The sequence below is a fragment of the Prinia subflava genome, chromosome 5 (genome assembly GCF_021018805.1).
Source record: "Prinia subflava isolate CZ2003 ecotype Zambia chromosome 5, Cam_Psub_1.2, whole genome shotgun sequence".
Taxonomy (NCBI): Eukaryota; Metazoa; Chordata; class Aves; order Passeriformes; family Cisticolidae; genus Prinia; species Prinia subflava.
Window position 1 is genome coordinate 39,073,006 of NC_086251.1, and position 20,515 is coordinate 39,093,520.

The 20,515-nt window shown below is 44.9% G+C and overlaps 1 protein-coding gene across 1 annotated transcript; it reads left to right on the forward strand.

Annotated features, from left to right (window-relative positions):
- Nucleotides 1–1,210: 1,210 nt before the first annotated feature.
- Nucleotides 1,211–20,228, forward strand: PAX9 (paired box 9). Its single transcript, XM_063399142.1, has 5 exons — nucleotides 1,211–1,296; nucleotides 1,848–2,605; nucleotides 4,868–5,010; nucleotides 9,810–9,962; nucleotides 18,677–20,228. Exons 1-5 carry the CDS (start codon nucleotides 1,211–1,213, stop codon nucleotides 18,929–18,931), a joined length of 1,395 nt encoding a protein of 464 aa, XP_063255212.1. The 3' UTR covers nucleotides 18,932–20,228.
- Nucleotides 20,229–20,515: the final 287 nt, after the last annotated feature.

Genomic DNA, 20,515 nt, shown 5'->3' on the forward strand with positions numbered 1-20,515 from the left:
GTGTCTTTAATAAAGTTCAAGTCAGCTGCGAGGCATTGACGCTTTACGGTTAAGCGCTGTGCAGTATTAGTGAGGGGATGAAAATAAAACCGGGGCCGGTCAGCGTTGGGCAGCGAGCGGCGGCATCCCGGTGCCGGTCTGCGGTGGCCGGAGAACGCAGCATCGCAGCGCCGGGCGCTACTAGCCCCGTCCCGTCTCCTCCCAAGGCACGGGAAAATGCAGCTCGTTTCCTGACCGGCTGGTGATTTGCATCAAAAATGACTCAACTCTCATCGCTCACGGTCTTCTCCTACACCGCCCGCGAAACATTCGTTAGCGAAAGGTGCTTCTCTATAACGAGGCGACCGAGCCCGCGAGGAGCTTATCTCAACGCGGGGAAACCGCGCGTGTGTCAAGACACTGCTCTGCTTCATTCGGGGAAAGGGGAACCGCTCTGCCGGGCTCGAAGCCCCCTCTCCGGCTGCTTAGTCCGGGAAAAAGGCCAGAAAGGGCGGCGCTGCGTTGCCCGCCGACCGTGCCCCGGCCCCGCGGAGCTGCCCGCCGATGCCCCGGCCCCGCGGGCCGAGCGCTCCCTGCCGGGGCGCCAGGCCCGCTCCGCACCGCCCCGGCGCTGCCCGCACAACTCACCGCCGCAGGTGCGGAGCCGCCGTCCCGGGCGGCGGGCCCAGGTGCCGGGCGCGCTGCGCGGCAGCGGAAGGGCCGCGGCCGCCGCGCTGTCCGTCATCTCCCCTGGCCACTGGGAGGGCGCCTGGGCCCTGGGGCCGCCCCAGGGGCGGGCTCGGGGGGGCGGTGGGCCGCGGGCCCGGCCCAGCCCGGCCCTGCCCACGCTGCCCTGAGGTTGAAATGCAGAAGTCAAGGCTCTCTCGTCGGGATGTAGATTTCCTTGTAGTTCTTTTCCTCCTCACGCTACCGGTCCCTCCTCAGCGGAGATCAGTGAGGCTCGGGGCCAGTGCGGCCGGGAGCGCAGGAGGCTGGGAGTCGGTTCCCGGGCATAGGGATCCGCCGGGATTTAGGGCCGGCCTCGAGGTGCCCCGCTCAGAGGAATGGGTAAGTGGCCGGGAGCCGCAGGAGGGTTCAAGTGCTGTCAAGAGAGGGGGAGCACCCGTGCGCAGTCATCTGCCGCCGCCGCGGCTCCCTTATTGACTTTGCTCGTGTTCCTACAAGTTGTAAGAACATGTTGAGGGTCAGGAGCAGGGGAGAGAGCGAGCTAATGACTAATCGGCTTGTTATTAGTGTTATTAGGCGAGTGCGAGGCAGGATCTCAGCCGAGCGGATGGCTGGAGCCCGTGACACGTTGTATATTATTCCTGACACCGATCGTAGCAGTTAACATTTTAACACGCTTGTTTTACAGCCCAGTGTAATCGTGCTGTTAAGCGAAAGGCGCTAACAGCACCAGGAACGGTCTTTAAAAAGTTAGTCCCGACTCAGAAGCACCGCGCTGCCCTCGTCTCTCCCAAGATGTAAAAGAATTTCCTCAACTAGTTTTCCTTCCTCCCCCTCCCCCACGTCTTAGAAGATGTTTTTCTTTTCTTTTTGTTTTCTTCGCGTTCCTTTTTCCTGTAGCAATAAAGCTGACTTGTCTGTTGGGGCGATCTCGTTTTTCATCTCTGGAATGTGTTTATTTTTGGGAATATGCGTGATGCACAGTCCGGCGAGCTCCGACATTTATTGCCACAGATTTTCTTTCTTTCTGTCTTTTCCTTTATTTTATTTTATTTTCTTTCTTTTTCTCCCTCTCTCTCTGTCTGTATGGGTTTTGTCTGTTTGTTTGTTTTTACCTCTCACTTCTCTTCCTCCTTCTCCTTTCCTTCCCTCAGTCTCGAGGGCATCCCGCTATTATAAAGAAGCGTGCGTGGGGTGACCGGGAGGGGGGGGTCCCTGTCTGTGACATCTGTCTGTGATGAGGAGCAGCTCAGACACCCCCTTCTGTGCCCTCCGCCGTGTCCGACGGCTGTGTTTGTGCATTTGCTTGCAGAACCTGCCTTCGGGGAAGTGAACCAGCTCGGGGGGGTGTTTGTCAACGGGAGACCCCTGCCCAATGCCATCAGGCTGCGGATTGTGGAACTGGCGCAACTGGGTATCAGGCCGTGTGACATCAGCCGCCAGCTCCGCGTTTCCCACGGCTGTGTCAGCAAAATCCTGGCTCGCTACAACGAGACCGGCTCCATCCTACCGGGGGCTATCGGCGGCAGCAAGCCTCGGGTCACCACTCCCACCGTGGTAAAACATATCCGGACCTATAAACAAAGGGATCCGGGCATCTTCGCCTGGGAGATCCGGGATCGCCTGCTGGCCGATGGCGTGTGTGACAAGTACAACGTGCCGTCGGTCAGCTCCATCAGCCGCATCCTCCGGAACAAAATCGGGAACCTGTCTCAGCAGAGTCACTACGAGTCTTACAAGCAGCACCAGCCGCCCCCACAGCCTGCTCTGCCCTACAACCACATCTACCCCTACCCCAGCCCCATCGCTGCTGCAGGAGCCAAGGTGTCCACCCCTGCCGGGGTGCCGGCCATCCCCAGCACCATGGCCATGCCCAGGACGTGGCCGTCCTCTCACTCGGTGACGGACATCCTGGGGATCCGGTCCATCACAGACCAAGGTGAGAAGTGAGGGGGAGCCGGGGCCTCAAAGGCAGCCAAACAGGGCCGGAGGGGTTCGTACCCTGCTCCTGGGTTCTTTCCGAGGGTCGGAAGGTGGTTTCGTTGTTTGATTCGGGAAACCCCATCGCGTTTTCGCCAGCACGGGCAGGGCGCTGAGCTTGCTGGAGGATGCGTCTCGGAACGTGGGCAGACCGAAGGGTCTGGGTGGGCTGCAGGCGGACCAGCAAACAGGACACATCGGCTGTCACCTCACCTCTCTGACCCGGGAAGCAGCGATCCTGGCCGGAGGGAACCAGGGCGCGCTCAGTCCCGGTCCTGGTCCCGGTCCTGGTCCCGGCCGAGGCTCGCTGCCGCACCCCGGTCACGGGCGCTGCCTCGGCGTTACTGAGAAGTACATTTTCTGTAGTTTTCGCAATCAGGCCAAATTTGCTTCGGCAGGAAGTTCAAATGTCATCTAATTGCTTTCATTCTGATGCTATATTTTCCTCCGAAGTGGTGGTCTAGGAAAACCAAAGGCCCAAGATTTGCCTCTTTTATCCTTTTCACATTCTTTCTGTTCCTCTGCCTGGAAACTGCATCGCGTCTCCCTGCTGCTCGCTAGCAAGGGACATTTTTTCCATTTCGGTCTCTGCCAGTGAACTAACAGTGAAAGCGTTACTCAAAGTGTCACTGAAAACAACAATCCAAAGCAGCCTTTGCCTACAGCGATCTCTGTGTCCCATTATTTTCTCAGTATTAGTGCTGAGGTAGGAGCTGTGATCTCTGTTTCCACTACCTTTTTTAACAGCAACAATCCAGTTATAGCAGCATTTCTAATGCAAAATGATCTTTAGGAATTGAAGAATAATTTTCTTCTTATTTTATCAGAAAGGTGATGTTATTTTCAAGCAACATGTACGCATGCACAAGAATATTTTATTTATATGCATACATACAAAAAATGTAAGTTTGTTCTTCTTTGCTCTTCACGATATAAACTTCATCCCAGTCCTCGCTGGCACAAATGTGCTTTTTCCTGAGTCGACTTTAACAAATACACGCCTGGCAATCTCTGAGGCAATCTAGAGGTAGTGTTGGCAACGAACATTAAAAAGACTGAGAACATTACAATCACATGAGAAATTTAGGGGGGTTGTTTGTTTTTGTTTTGTTGGGTTTTTTAGTGAGTTCCTCCTTTATTAACACCACATTGGCAGGCAGGCCTCTGACGGTGCTGCCGGGTGCCTCGGTATCTGCCCGCTCTCCCCCAGCCCCCGCGGTGGCACACATCTTTCTGCAGTGTGAAATCTCCCCCCTCCCCTTCCCGTCAGAGGGTCGGGGCTGCGGAGTGGCCGGTGCCGCAGATGGGGGCTGCTCGCCCTTGATTTATAGGATAAACTGACCTTGCTGACACGGAAAGGAAGCCCCTATTCATGGGAAAGTGTGAGATCAGCAGAAAAGGGCGCTCACCGAGGGAGCTCAATTTCTTAAGACAACTTCTGATTTGTGCCTTTCCCCAGCACGGTGAGGGGCCGAGCGAGGTGGTATGGCAGGAAAGCCCCCTCCCACGGCGGCTCTGATGCGACCGGACCCGGGGCAGGGCTCTCCCTACCCCTCCCCTGGCTCCCCGGTGCTGGAATTTGGTCGGCCGAGGAATTTCTCCGCCTGCAAAACATCCCGGTATACCAATGGCGCAGCTGACAGGCGTGTAAATAATAGGACTGTTATCTATTTTCCTCCCCGCATTCTTATCTTCTTCCTTTTATTTCCCTATTCAAATATATATTGATTTGTTTACTTTTGTGTTTCGTTTTCTTTTTCTCCCAAAAAGTGTTTGGAGCCCAGTTCATCTGCAGGCGTGTCAGGTCTGTTTGTAACATGGGGTATCGTTTCTCCTCTGACTCACAAATACACACACACAGCGGTTGCCCTAAATACCGCTTAGGAAATCCTGGGGGACAAGTGCCGGGCGGCAGCTCCGTCCCGCCAGTGCGGGGACGTGGGGACGAGCGAGCCAGGCAGCTCTGGGCTCAGTTGCTGATCTCTGTCACAGGTTTCACGGAGGGACCGACTCCCTTCTGTCCACGAATCACCTTCTCAAAGAGCTTGCAGGAGCTTCAGCGAGGTGTGGCGGGCGAGGGACTGGCTTCCCCTTAGCTCTGCCCCACAGACTGCCTCCCATGGAGAGAGGGAGCCGTCTCCATCCCGAAGCGAAGCCATCTGCATCTCCCAACCCCAGCCTCTGCCTCTAACTCCCTCTCTCCCGATCCTTTGTTTTCCAGCAGTGAATGACACTTCGCCTTACCCCAGCCCCAAGGTGGAAGAATGGAGCAGCTTGGGCCGAAATAGCTTCCACCCGCCGGCCCAGCATGCCGTGAACGGGTTGGAGAAGAGCTCCATTGAGCAGGAGGCCAAGTACAGCCAGGTAAAGAGAGAGGGGGGAGCGGGCGGTGATGCGCAGGGCTCCTGAGCTCGGCCTCGGGCTACCGTCCTCGGTTTGGAGCCGGTGCCGGACTTCCCTCGGTTTTGGTTTGCAAAGACGGGCGGGAAAAGCCTGCCTCTCCTGGCTGCTCTCTCCGCTCCCTCTCCCGGCCCCAGCACCCCCACCCTGCCTTGCTGCCGGCGAGCCGAGGGCATCGCGGGCCCGGGGCTGTCCCCGCCCGCCCAGCGGGCGCTGGGAGCCGCCGCCGCCGACCCCCGCCCCGGCCGGGCCAGCGGCACGTCCCGCCGCCGCCTCTGCCCGTACAGCCGCCTTTCACTCTGTCCGCAGCGTGCTCTGTAGTCAGGGGAATAATTTGAAAATGAGGTGTAATTGCTTCCTACATTAAGCATTTTTAAACGCTTAAGTAGACGGCGAATTTCCTACGTTTTAATTACAACACAATATAACTGTTACTTAATAAATCTCTGTCTGAATCTTTGTACTTGCTAATCAAGTCCCATGCCAGGAGAAAAGCTATAAAAGGCTCAACTGTTACTCGTTGGGAAAGCACAGGTTTTGAAAACATTTTTTCCGTGTGATGGAAACATTTCAAAATGCATCAGAGGTCTCTCAGACACACTGACTTCCCGGCCACGCATTTGTTGTGCTTAGAACCAAGTCGAAGAAAACCCACAATCTCTGTTTAGCATTTTTCCCTTTCAAAGACAGAGCTTTTGGACATATTTTCTGAGTTCTGTGTCTGGTTTTAGATACATAGAGGAGACTTCTGTAGCTCATGTTTGGTGGTGAGAGTAGCTGAATCAGGCTCTTTCACATTCAAGATGCGGAGCACAAACTGCGGGAACACTTGCAAAGAGTGGGCAGAGCGGGAAATACCGTAGATCCCAACAGTGAACAGCTACTTCATTACACATATTGTTTTTTAAACAATACACCACCCTCAATGCTGTCCTATTTGTTTTGTTTTTCTATTATCCCAGTATTATTATGTTCATTTCATATCACAAATAATATGCCCTATGGTATAGCCATGATTGTATGGTTAAAGATAGAATTAGACTTAGATTTAGTGTTACTACTCTTTCTACAAATTTCCTTAAAGACTAAAATAAGCATTAAAAGTCTTGCTAAAAAATAATAGATACAGCTTGTTATTATTCTGTAAGGGCAGCTCTACTTGGCTTCATTTTCTTAGGTTCCAGGCTGGGCCTTCTGCACACAATCCTGCTGAAATATTCACAGGATCTTGTTCATAGGCTATAAACCATGGCCTCTGATGGATCTCATTTACTTCAACAGATGTGTTGAGAAACAGTGTTTTATAAATTATTTTCAGTGCTGGTTTGGAAACTATTTTTTACCTTTTTGGTTTTTTTACTTTCAGTATTTATGATTCTGTCTTTATAATATATCACTGCTCTATTGTCAATACCAATTTTACTTTAAAGTTTTGTTCAACCTGAAAGATCACCTGATAAGTGTTATTTAAACATACGCGCTGTTTAAAAATTGAGAAAATTGCTATTAATAAAATGGAATTAATTTATCCAAATAAATTGTCCAGAGAGTTTCAAAGGGCAGAAAATCCATATTTGAAACCCTGCTCTCTAAAAGAAGATATAGAGGAGGTTTTTCCCAGCTTCTTCCCTGTAATAATATAGGTAAACAGAATTTGACTTTGGAAAATTACAACACATAGACCAGTCTATTCATATAGCATCCAGAATTGTTATCCAGAGAATAACTTTGAATGTGCATTAATTGTTTTGTCTGTCACAAGTTCACTACCTAGCTAATTTAGAATGTGTTAAAAAAATCATGCTAAATAAGGATTGGAAAATGTGATTATTTGCAGGTTTTGCCACATTCCTTTTGCCAAAATATTTATTCCAGGCAATGTGAAGTTTATGGACCAAATTGTTCCTGCTGCACATAGAACTGATTTACTGTCGTTTCTCTGAATTAGTGAGTTTAGAGTGACAGTCTATGACAGTAAAGACAAAATTCATCATGGGATCCATGGTCTCTTGCAATGTGTATGGTTTGGGGTGTAAAAAGATGAGCAGGGGACATGAGAGAATGTTGGTTCATTTGTGAATCTAGCAGGGTGGTATCTGGAATGATGGGAAAATGGGGAAGTCTCAGACATACTTAATATGCCAGAAGGACTACGGTGAAATAGGCTCTGTCATTGTACTTCGGGGGAAATGCTATTTCCTTATCTCTTTTGGGCAAAGCTTTTTACAAAAGCTATTAAGGGTCTTAAGGAGGCAGACATCAGATTTCCCTCAGAGAAGAGAAGTGATTGTTCTGTGATATTCCAGTTTTATGTCTGCGTTATCAAAATCAGAGGTACCTACAAGAGGAGGGAATCAAGGGGGGATATTTAACTCAGGCTTCCTGATTTCACAGCAGGAGCAGAGGAAATGTGCTCTGAAGCACATTAACAATGGATTTAGTGTGAGTGATAGGTAATTCTGCATTTTCCAACAAATATTGTCTATGTATTTAAGCATCATCAGCATCCAGAGTTCACCTGTCCATAGCTTGCAAATAGCTCCGTAACTATTAGACAAGAGAAAGAATTGTTCTCCAGCCTTAATCATGTAAGATAATATTTTGCTTCTCAAGAAATCCCCTGGAAAACCCCTCTGTGTGAGAAAGACCAGAAAATTGAGACCAAAGAACAAGGTCTTGTGTACTTTTACAAAGTATTTATTTGATCACTTCTTTTAAATGATATACATTTGTTTTAAGGCATGGGATATTGTAGGATTTTTGTAGCAAAACTCTTACTGACCTCGCAGACTTGTCAGGGAGCTTGGTTCCAATGACTACATTTCAGCCCTTGTCCCACACATCAGTGGGAATTCACCCACAAAAAAGGCAGGGGGACTTCACATTTTTGCCTTTACAATATGCAGTCACACTAGTTTAACATGAAACTGAACCTCTGGATGTAGAACATTTTTCGTGTTAGGTATTGTGGGTTTCCTGGGGCTTTTGTTTACAATGTTGCTCATATTTGGGTTTCGGGAGTTGAAACCTCAGCCTGTATTTCTGTACAAAACATTCCACGGGAAACCAAAAGATGCCTTGTCAAGTTTCTATTCAGGTTTAATTACCTGATGTCCCAGGCTGTCATTTATACGTAAGCAATTGCATAATTTTCCTGATGTATCACACTCCCAGATTTGTCATGTGGCTTTCAAAAGGGGTGACTGTGAATCAGAGAAACTGAAAACAGATTTTTCTGAGAGCTTAACAGTTTTGTGTCATACACATTTCATACAGAGCTCAGTTGTATTGCGTTATATATGCAAGGAGGTACATTCGGTGTGGTGTTCAGGTGCTTCTACAGATAATTAATTATGCTATTGTTACAAAGGATCAATATTCTGAGTATCTTCTTTCGCATTGCACAGCTTATACTGACTACTGCCTTGAGAAAGAAATAGCTGAAATGACTGCAATATGAACACATTTGTAACCTGCATTTGACATCAAAACACTTAATAAAAATGTATTGTATTCAAAATGCAGATCTCAGACATCTGATGCTTGTGACTTGCTGGACTAACATCATGGATGTTCAAACTGAAAAAAAAATTGTGGTCTGTATTTACACATGTATGAGAATGAAGAAGACTTGACATATGTCTGTATGATTTGCTGAGAGGCAAATAGCTTGGAAATGATTTCTTTTCAGAATGACTTTCTGTGTGTGTTGCAGGAAGCAGATGTGCATATTGCCAAAAGGAGCTGATACTCGTTAATGGGAAAAATCTTTTAACTGGGGGGTCTAAGAGCAAGCTTGCTCCTGGAAATGGTACACTGTTTGGAGGGCTCATCCCAAACCCACTGGAGCTGCAGAAAACACTCCTCCTAATTCAGAGGAGTTTGTGAACATAGTTTGAGTGAAGTCTTCCTCTGACATGCTGGCCAAACCCCTAAGCAGCAACTACCTCAGGTCTGCCTCAGCTGAACTTCCCCAGCTGTCAGGGCCTTGAGTTTTGGGCATTGCTGGGATATCAATCCCTGTCCTCTGGCCGCGTTCTGACTGGGGGCCATGAGCTCTGTGTGCTGCAAGCACATGAGGGGAAGGCTCCATTTTACGGCAAGTGGTTGCAAATGTAGGTGCAATTCTGGACAATTATTTGCACAGAAAATGTAGGTAATGTAAACATTTAGTTCCTGATCTTTCATTTGTAGATGAACAAGGAACTGTATATTTGGTGGCCATGCATCTGTAACTGTATCTGCAGTGCTTGGAACCCACAACACAGGGTAACTTCTCTGGGGAAAACATTAAAACGTAGCCTTAAATATTATGGCCAGTTACATGGTCCTCCTACACACATGGTTTACTGAAAAAATTAATTAGCACATTACTTACTTGGCATCTTATACTATAACTCAGGATCTAGGCAGTTAGATTCCTGCTATGGGTCTGTGCAAAATCCATCAATAACAAGGTCCAGACCTAGTGCTTCTCAGTCATACCCAGGCAGCAGGGGGGTGAAGCTGTGAAGGAGAGGTGTTGATTTGCTTTCTTGCCTTAGTAGCCAGCAGCACTGTTAGCAGAGTCTGGTGCAGGGGTTCAGACCGTGGCTTGGAGACTGTCTGGTTCAGTGTCACTCTCACTAGGATCTCCAGACCAGGCCTGCTATCAGAATATTGCCACTAAGGCAGCTTGCTCAAGGTCTAGGCATCGTCATCATTGCATGTTGTGGGTGAGGGGGACGAGCTGATCCCACTACATGCACCCGATTCCTTCCCAGGTGATCTGGATGGCACCCAATTCGAACCCCATTTGTGAGACCTGCCTCTTACTGGCCACCTGCTTCCACGGCCAAAACACAGTGCCCTGTCCACCAACCCACATGGCTTCAGGGCACTCCACCTGGATGAAACTAATAAAGAAAGTCAGAGAGGTGAGTGAATGGTATGATGACACTCAAACTGCACTCTAAGCACCTTCTGCTCAAAAGACCCAACCCACCATGAGGTCTACCACGACAAGCAGGACCAGGGACCGTAAGGTGGGAGTGATGGGAGATACCTATCACAGTCAGGGAGCACAGTGCCAGGAGCAGGGGTATTAGGTGTGATTTGACCTGTTCAGTCTTGGTTCTTGCAGTGCATTGGCGAGTATATAAAGACTGTGTAGTCTGCTTGAATTTGTCTGTTGTGGCAATTTATCAGCTTTTAGGAATTGCCTACACACCTAGTCATAGTAACCATAGGCATTCAACAATTGATGGGTCGTGGGTTCACCCTCCTTTGTGTACCAGCTTCCCAGTGACTGCCTCTGCAGCATCAGAAATTTGTTAGGCATAGGAGACAGCTGTTTTGGTTGTTCCTGAAGAGAACAATGTGGGGACTTTACCAGTTTGACCACATATTTACCTAGCTTCTAGACATCAAGAATCCCCTTAAGTGTCTGTGTCCGTAAGTCTCCTTCCGTTTCATTTAAATAACAGCATATTGAAATTACAATATATTGCTAAGTATATAATAATAAGAAGGCATTTTTCATAGAAACTTTCAATAATACATTATGGTATTAACCAACAGCATAGAAAACAACAAATGTTTGTTCCTTCCAGTGTATTTGCTTGTTTAGTGTCCATGTGTGCCCTGCCCAGTTCCAGATTTTGCCAAAATACCAAGGGGAAATTATTGTGAAAATCTGTTCTAAAACTATGGGAATCTGTTGTTAATTCCTACTCAAAGGAGCTTGCTTATATGACATGATTTTTTTCCTGTGCTTTCCTATTGTTCTCATAAGCCCAGTATATCTGTCTGTGGAAGACTTCAGTTGTGTTTTTGTCATCAGAACCAGGCTTTGTGCTTACAGCAACCAGAATTTGTTTTTGCCCCACTTTGACATAGCCTGGTTGTGAAGTTTGTTAAGTAGTAGACCATACCCCAAGATCGAGCACCTTCATTGGAAAGGCAGTGACTGATTTATATCATCCTTCTTAACCTTGTGTGTGAAAGGGAAGCAAACATTCAATGAGAGTGCAGACCTTGAGCTATAATCTGCATTTGGAGACATTTAGGTGGACGTTGGGTGTTCTTGGTGTGCCGTAGTAGATCTTATTTCGCTGTGACAGCTGTCTAAACCCATGGCACTTCTGAAGGAGCACTGGAAACTCTTGCTCCCTGCTTTTCCTTCAGAATGTGCAACCTCTGTCTACCTTTTGTCCATCATGCCTTTTTCTCTTACCTCTTTTTTCCTTCATGGTTTTTGTACATTCTCAGTGTCAGAGAATGAGTTTTTTCCCTTTTTTCTTCCGCCCTTCTTCCCCCAGCCCCCTGCCTTTTTTTTCCCCCTCTCTTTTGTTTCTGCTGTGGTTTGCTTTGGAAAAAACATAAAATGCCCCTGGCTCCTTCAGAAAAGGATTGGTGATGGTGTGTAAATTCAAGTTACTATTACTGTTTCCAAAACTGGGATTTTATTTCCCTGAAGAGGCTGAGATTTAAAACTGGATAAGAAAATATAATTTCAAGTGATCTTGATGCATGTCCCAACTACAGTTAAGACACTCAATTGATATTATCTGGTTTCTGTGTTATTCACTGCAGCTGGGGATGGCTATAAGTAAAGGAAGCAACTTTAAATTAATAAAAAAGCACATTGAATACGGGGAATGGGATCTGATCTTATGGAAGGACTGAACTTCATTTTAGGAGGAAGTAGTGTGATTTTATTATGCAGTACATTGTTGTGCACTGAATTTAATCATGGGAGAAACAGCTGTAAAGAAAATGGCATCTTTTTAAGAGATAATGTATAGGAATGGGTAGCTAAGTATGTTTGAAATCGTAGAGCATTTCAGCATGTGAATAAGTCTGTTTTAATTGTGGCTTCAACTAGAATACCAGCATTGCTTTGCATAACTTACAGTGAAAGAGAAATAGTGTAATTCTCCATTCTTGAGGGGTCTCTCTTCCTTTTTCAAATCTGTCTTCTGGAAATCAACTCAGTTCAGCTGAACAAGGGGGCAGCTGTAAGCCCCTTGCCCATGTGTTACTTTTAAAATCTTCTCAATTCCAATGTATTATCACTGTTCACTCTTTCTTGAAAACAAAGGTAAATATAATATTTTATAATATTATACCTTAATATCCTATGTACAAAATATTGCCTCTTCTAAGATTTTTTTGCGTGTCAAAATGTTAAATGTCAGTGTCCTAATTTTTCAAAGAGGGAAATTCCACTGCTTGTTGCAGAGGAATTAATAGTAAATCAAATCAGGAATATGTTCAATAAAATAAGTTAATTCATCTAATAATATGGATATTTAGTCTAATATGAAAATATTTTTGCAAGAATATTTTCCAGCACTATAAAAAGCAAACTGTGATTCGCAGGATTAACTCTGGTTAGATCATCCAGATATACCTCAGCAATTTAACCTCATTTTTTCTTAAAAAAAATTTCAGTAAAACCGTTACCATTAACTGGGGAAATTTACTCAGTGTTCACTTTTATAACCCTTCTTCTTCAGGTATTGTGACCTATGTAGGCACATTAATTTTAGCGGAACACTGATCTGAATGAATATTTGTGGTATCATGTCATTTTTCAATTGCAGCTTCAGAATTTAGCTCTAATTTAGTAACTACAGTTTCTAAAAAAATTACTTAAGTTTATCAGTTTTAAAACCTAAAAAACCTCCATTTTTATTACTTAGATTATTTAGTAATGCCTTTTTCCTAAGTGATACTTCTATTACAAGCCTGCTGCTGCTGTTTTACTTGGAAAATTTGTTTACTCTTCCCTTGGGATCCCATATGTTGGCTTGATTTATAAATCATATTTAACCTCCAATTATAAAGGGAGATTTAGGATGTTTGCAGTTTGTGTTTGATTGCTCCTCGTCTTGTTGTCAGAATCGTTTTAACTGATTATGTGCATGTCACTAAAAATGAGATATCCTCTGGGTTTTTATGCTGATTTGCTCTTCTGATTGAAGGACTAGATATGTTGCTCCCCGCTATGCCTTTTGTTGCTGTAGAAAAAACTACTTCTGCAATAGCTTCTCCGTGACTGTGATTTCAGGCCACTTGGAAAAGATTCCTCATTTCCAGAAAACGTTTGAAGGTTTTCATTTTGAAAACCAGCAGCGCGAGGGTGTCTGTGTGCGCGGAGCTGCGGCAGCATCCCTGCAGAGGAAGCAGCAGCAAGGCTGAGAGCCCTGGGCTGCGCGGGGCAGCCCCGCCGGCGGGGCCGGGCCGCGGCTCCTCCGCTGCATCGAGGAAATGAGTGCTGGGCCAGGGACGGGAAGGGTTCATTCCCTCCAAGTCAGTGCCAGAACTGAGAGACACAAGCGAAAACAGCACCCTTATGCACCAAAGGTGTGTCCCTTAAGCCGTGACACAGACTGAACTTGTGGTGACTGCAGCAGGGGATTTTGGGCTGAGTCACTGTCCAGGCTCGTTCGAGCTGCTGAATCAGGTAACTCGAACTTGAAGGCTATGCTGCTTCTCCAGAAACTTTTTTTTTTTTTTAAATAGTAATTTAGAATACTTCTACAAAGCCTACATTCTTAATCTATGAAATACATGAACTATTCGATTAAATATTGTGACAATTATATTACAATGGCCAGGTAATTTAAGTAATTGTAAATAATAATAATAATAATAATAATACATTATTTTGGACACTCACTTTAGAGTTAGACTATAAAATTGAGGTGGCATCCACCTGTGGCATCAAATCTGCTCTTGTTTGTATTCCCATAAAACTGAAATGAGATCCTTTACATTATTGCCATTAATAATAGCTAACATAAATACAGGTCTGTGATTTTGAGTGTTACACTTCTGGGTCATTTTCTGAAACATTTAGAAGCAACAAGGGAAGAGAACATAGGAGATAGTCTAATTTTGATACTGAGAGAACACAAATTTAGCAAGCAAAAGTCAGAGAAGGAAAAGTAGGGAAGGGAATGAAACAAAATAAAACAAACTCACTACAGTATATAATTAGAGTTTATACCATGAGGACCAAAAGTGAAATCTAGCTTGCATGTTTCTCTGGTTCTTCTGTGACCAAGGCAGAAAAAAACAAAATGAGATAGTTTGTCTGACATGGATTGACTGGGAAGTTTGTCCAGGAAGATTGTACCCTGGTGTCTCACCGTAAAGGAGAGAGGAGGCTGAAGCTCTACAGCACATTAGGCAAATATAACCTTCAAAACAGATATCAAGGTGTGTGTGGTGTTCCCTCTGGTTTGGGGAAGAATTGTCCTGACTTTAAGAAGTCCAAGAAACTAATGGAAATGACTCATTCCAAAGACATTCTCACAGTAGCTTGGTTCTAGACTTACTTTTCATCCACCCACTCCCTCTGTGTTGCAAATCACAGACTGAAAACAATGACAAGTAAAGTTGTCTCTAGTTAGTATTGTATGTAAAGTGACCAAAACTAAAGATTCCATCTGTTAAAACTAGTCGACCAACTCCTACACTGGTGAAAAGATGTGCAGTCTGCTTGTTTCAGCAGTACCATTTTTTGTGACCTAAAGCAAGGCTTTATGTAAACCCTGGTTTTGATTTCTCACCTCAGTATTCCTTTTGCTGTCACTGGCAGGTATCAGCAGCAAATTGGCAGAAAGGCACCAGACCCGGCTTGTGATCCTGACCCAATTACTTTTGTTTTGCTGGTATCCTTGCAAGAACATGTTTAAATGAATTTGTGAGTCGGTGGGACATCATGTGTTCTAGGTTTCCAGCGAAGCTCTAAAATTTGCAAATACTTGTTCCATCAGTTGTCTCAAAACCTTGATAGAAGCAGCAATTGAGAGAAAAAGTTTCTCTCTGATCTTTGCAGAAGCCAGAAAGTAGGCGCTTTTAAATGGGAACCCTTATCTCTTACACAGCAGAGGTTCTTTTTCAGCTACAACATGTTTGTTTGTTTGCTTTAAAAAATTAGATTTCCCTTGAAAAATGATGGTTCAAATTAAGAAAAAAAATATTTATAAAACTTAAAAACCAGGTTCAAGAACCTCTGCACTTAAAATAAATTCTTAGGGTTTAAAAAATCCATAAACACCATGGGGTTCTTGCACTCCTAATTATGAATGTTTACATTTTGGTGTTCATTTCCTCTGATTGAAACACTGCAGGATGAATTATTCATCCAGTATATACAGGGTCATGGAACTTAATCCCCTCCATTTATTTTAAGTGAATGTCATGTTTGTAAAAAGTGTCAAATTGACAGACAAGATTCAACCCTTCTGATAACCTACACTTTGTATCTAAGGCTATTTGGAAGTAAAAAGTCTTGTGTCGAGACTATTAGGTCAAGTCTTTCACAGATGAAAGTCAGAGATGAAAATTAGTTTTTTGTTTGTTTGGTTGGTTTTTTTGAGTGGCATAGTTTAAAATCATATAGAGTGAGATTTTCTCCATCCCCTCATCTTTTGATTCAGGTCAGGGGAAGCCTCTGACTGCTTTGTGGGTATGGCTCAAACCCCCCCGAGGCAGAACTGCACTCTGTGCTGGGCCAGTTCCTACCCATCCCTGTGCTGCCTGCTCGGCTGAGGGCATCTGTGGCATCCACAGAATCATGGTTTTGAGTGGTAAAGCTTTGTAGCAGTGCAACAAAAATAAGAATGATTCACCAGTTCAGTGAGGCAGTGATGACAGACAGCATTGGTGGCCTCTGACAGGTTGCAGCTGGTGGTCCCTACACAACTGTCTCCATGTCCTGCCCTCAGTAGTCAGGGCAAGCTCTTTCTGACATTCAGAATAGACTATAAAAACAACAGTTCTCACAGCTGTATTTTGAATGAGTGTGTGTGTGTGTGTGTGCGTGTATAAAAGGATTGTTCTGGCTGCTATAAATCTGTGTAGGTAATAATAGTCTTTTGGCTTTTAAAAAAACTAGTGACTCTTTAGTCAGTTTCCATCTGTTTTATCAACAACCCAAGTGGCACTTCAGTATGAATCAGTAGGAAACCTGGGCTTCTCCATGAATTATGATTCCAAGACTTTGTACCATAAGGCCACAGAAGATATGTGTGGTTGGATCAAATATTTATCAGCAAGCCTGTTGATAAAATATTTATCAATGTGTGCATTAATGTGAGGTGTTCAGGAGCTCAGCTTTGCCTCAGATCACGCAATGTCATCTGCTTGTGGTTGCTAAGGAACCCCTGGTGGCCTTGTCTGTAGGAGATACAGGAAGCTAGGACATGGGCTTGAATGTTGGACCAGCAAATAAATGCCCTGTTGGCACATTGCCTGGCACAGATCTACCCTGTACCTACTGAACACATCCTTCCCAAAGCACAACTAAGGGTTCACAGAACATGAGCACTCATCATGAGGAATCCTCCCAAAAATGGGGCTTCCAGCCTTGAGCACACAGCATGGTACCAGCCTCCTTGGGAGTGGGAAAGCCTGAGGAACAGGATGGATCCACTGAGTCCAAAAAACCTCTTCTGAGGTCTAGAAGCTGAAGGTTTGAACTGTCTCGATGGGTATGAGACTTCAGGGACTTGTCCCATATATTTTCTCCTTCAAGCACCCACCTCTTCAGGATTTCTGTACTTCTCTGTGCAGAATATGTTTGGATTGTGGCACTTGATAACCCAGTGTTACAACCCAGCTTCAATGGCTCTACTGCCCCTGTGCAAAGCTTTTTATTGGTGCTTTTTACAAAAAACAGAGATGCTCATTCTTGTTTCATGTTTGCACATGGGAAAGGCAGCTTTTAGGGCCATACTTTTTATTTCCAGTAAATTCAATGAAACAATTTTCCATGTGATTCAAGAATTGTACTGATTTGCAGTGCAATTATTTGGAGGTTTGTATTAGTTAATGTTGTTGCAAACACTGATATTTAAAGCTGAGGCTAAAGTGTAATTCTAAGTCACAGTAGGGGGCACGTAATATGAGTTACTGATCAGATCACATATTTGGACTGACAAAAGAATAAGGCAAGTTCAGCTTCAACAAAGTATTTACGGATTTTGAATGACAATTATGTTGCTGCTGCAGCTGTGTATTTTATACTAATTAATATTCCTACTGGAAGCTTGTGGCCAGGATCCTATTGCTGTCTCCTGCTGCTTTAGCTTGCTGTACAAGTTTATGTTGATGGAGTCCAGCAGAATTACTCCTTTGTTTCCCAAATGACAATGAGAGGATATTCTAGACAGTGGAACTATGAGTTACATGGATAGGAAAGTAAGCCTGAAAATAGGCCAGTGCCCTTTATGAAAGCAAATACTGGAAATCAGGCAGGTGCAACCCAGGCAGAAATTGAACAAGTGAAATGTTAACACCATGTGAAGTTTTAGCAGAAACAAAAGTCTGTTTCATTTCTTAACTTTGCACTGTTCAGGTTGGGTCCAGTTGTACCATGTGATGATGCTACAGGATTTACTGAATAAATACTCTTCTTTCATATCCAGATAGGAAACACTTTTGAGAAAAAATGCCACTCCAAAGACTAAACCAAACACTACATAAATTGAAACTTAAGCAAGATAAATGATCTTGGTTTGTACCTGTTGTGCTGAAGAAACATTTATGGGTGTGAAATAAACCACCAAACACTTTATTTGACTTTATTTGACTCCTTAAATAAGGAGTCATTAATTGTGAAATCATACCATAGCTGACTGAAGGACTCTCCCTCCTCTATTTAAATAGAAACCCTCCTCTCCAGCCTACAGAAGGACCTAGGAAAATTGCTTGCAGGAAAGGACCCAGCCCTGCAATTGTTTTGTGCACAGAAGCCCTATTGAAAACAGGAGAGGCTATGAGCAAAGAACATTTGCAAGTTTTTTAACCCAAGTATCTAGAAAACAGATTTTTAAAAGACACCATCAATAATACTACTACTACAGTTCTGACTCATGCTCTGAACAAACAGTTACCAAAGAGTTTGAGATGTTCCACCTCCCCCAGTTGCTGTTACCTCTTCACTCTGGGGAGTGTTGCTTTCAGATCTGTGCCCGCACCTGCCCATGGCAGCTCAGGCTGAGCCCACCCTCCTTTGGGGCCAGGAGAGGTGAGGCGCAGGTATGGGTCTTTCTCTCCTTACAGTGCTGCCACAGCACTACTCAGCAGGGCTTGCAACAGTGACCAAAACCTGTGCAAAATTTGGGAAAGGTAGGTAAATGTTGCAGTTCATCTACTGCAACCTGTGGAAATCATTGCCAAGCACATTAAGGTGCTCAGTGAGAGAGAAGCGAGAGAATCTTTACAAATCTCTCCAGTAGCTCTCCAGTGTAATGATGAGATGCAACCACGGGCTTTTAGGAGTCCACGAACAACAGCTTGCAGGAAGCTCGGCAGGTGTACAGGTGACTTAGAAGTTCCTGCCTTGCCCTTGGTGTGTGTTCCCTAAACGTCTGCTGGTGTCCCTGTCTGGGACAGGTTGCTGGGAGAAGTGTGAAGCACTGATCACAGTGGAGTAACTGGTCTTAAAAGCAAAGCAGAAGGGGCCACTGAGCCCCTGAAATTCAGGGGAACACTTACCAATTTCTCTCTTGGTATCCCTGCTGGCCTTAGTTTTGGTAGAAAGCCCCAGCAGCATCTGAGGGCAGCTTATTTTATGCCAGATCCAATGTGTCTTACTCTCTTAGCAATTCTTTTCCCTTCGCTCTCCTTCCAGGCACCCAATGGCCTCCCAGCCGTCAGCAGTTTCGTGTCGGCACCAGCCATGTCTGCCTACGCCACGCCGGCCCAAGTGTCCCCGTACATGACGTACAGCGCCGCTCCGTCCAGCTACATGGCCGGCCACGGCTGGCAGCACGCCGGGGGCACGCCGCTATCCCCGCACGGCTGCGACCTGCCCGCCTCGCTGGCCTTCAAGGGCGTGCAGACCGCCAGGGAGGGCAGCCACTCTGTCACGGCCTCCGCGCTCTGATGCCCGAGCTGGTCCCAGAGGCCACCAGCTCGCCGGCTCCTCGGCCCCTGAGCCTAGCTCACGGACTGCTCTCTTCGTGCTGGCCATGCCTGGCACTTCTCCTCGTGACTGCCTCCCGTAAGGCTGTTGGGATTGAAAGAGCTGAAGGCAACACCAGAAACTGAGAGAAGTGTGGTGTTGTGCTTTTAAAGACTTTGTGTCCCTCAAAGGGCTCGTGGAGCCTTGTTCCACTCTCTCCTGGTCAAACCACACATATTTATTCTTAATCATCACAAACTTTCTAAATGTGCAATTGTTACTAAGATTTGTGCAAAAATCAATAAAGAAAAATCACCACAGAAAATTCTGCTATGCCTTGAATCAGCAAAGGTGGCTGAATGAGAAGTGTTTGCCAATTGCCTGGACAACGACCCCTTTAATTGATGAGATACAATCCACTGCTATTAAGAGGTCCTGTATTGTTGTTTTATTGGGTTTTGGTAATCAAATCTAGGATGAAGGCAATAGATGGCTTTCAGATTCTTCTGGCATGTTGCCATCATCAGGCAGTAGTAAGATCTTTGTGATTTTATCTGTTTGTAAATAGAGGCTTTTGACAGCATTTGTTTTCACCTTCCAGTACATTTCTTACCTTTTTTTTTTTTTTTTTAAAGTTCAGAAGATGATTTCTTCTAGTTATTTTCTATGTCTTTGCATGGTGGGGTGATAGGTGATGAGGTTTAGGGGGGCTTTTCATCATGTTTTTGTGCCTGCAGTGGAGGCTTCAACATCTTATGAAATAGTTATCTCTTTGACAGAAGAATCAAGGGCAGAAATCCAGCTAAGTAAATCTCCACAGTTATACCCAGCCTCCCAGACTTGTGAAACACCATATTCATATGAAGTGTACAAATAGAAATGGGTGGAAAACACCTGAACAAAATGGAAGACTGTAGAGGAAAATGCTGTTAGTGTTCAACCTGTGCAGAGATGCTTAAAAAGCCCTATCAGTCAAAAACCCCACTGAGAAACAGAAATGTACCATCATTCTCAGCTCACTTGTGTCCAGATAATGTTGTAATTTTTTAAAGAGGACCTTGTCTTTAATTTCTGCTTTAATGAATGTAAAGTATGGCTCTTGGTAAAGTTTACATTGTTGTTCTGAAGCATTTTTTTCCCTTATAGGTATACTGGTGGTGGTGCTACAAACAGAGATATCATTTAATATTAGCAAATTTCCTTTCTACATTTCTGTATGCAGGGGCAAGTACTCCGTGCCAGTTATTTTGCTTTAAACTTTAATCCCAAAAGAGCTAACATTCTGATTTTTGAAAATTTACCTGTTTTCCTTGGGCAATAATAAAGTTCTGACTATTATTACGCTTTTCCCATGCTGTAGGTATGTTCAGAATATGAATGTGGAAAAAAAAAAAAGCCTGGTGTGACATTTCATATCCATCATAGGCTATTAATATATTGTGTATTTTTAAAAATATTTTGCAATAACTTAAATTACTGTAGACACAGTTAAAGCAAAGGAGAAAATGCCATTCTTCATATATTGTTTTATCTACGCATCTATGCATCCCATATTAAACACTAATT

Coding starts and splice junctions, on each gene's coding strand:
- PAX9 (XM_063399142.1), top strand. CDS start 1,211: ATGACTAATCGGCTTGTTATTAGTGTTATTAGGCGAGTGCGAGGCAGG. Junction 1,297..1,847: donor GCTGGAGCCCGTGACACGTT/GTATATTATTCC, acceptor GCTATTATAAAG/AAGCGTGCGTGGGGTGACCG. Junction 9,963..18,676: donor TAATAAAGAAAGTCAGAGAG/GTGAGTGAATGG, acceptor CTCTCCTTCCAG/GCACCCAATGGCCTCCCAGC.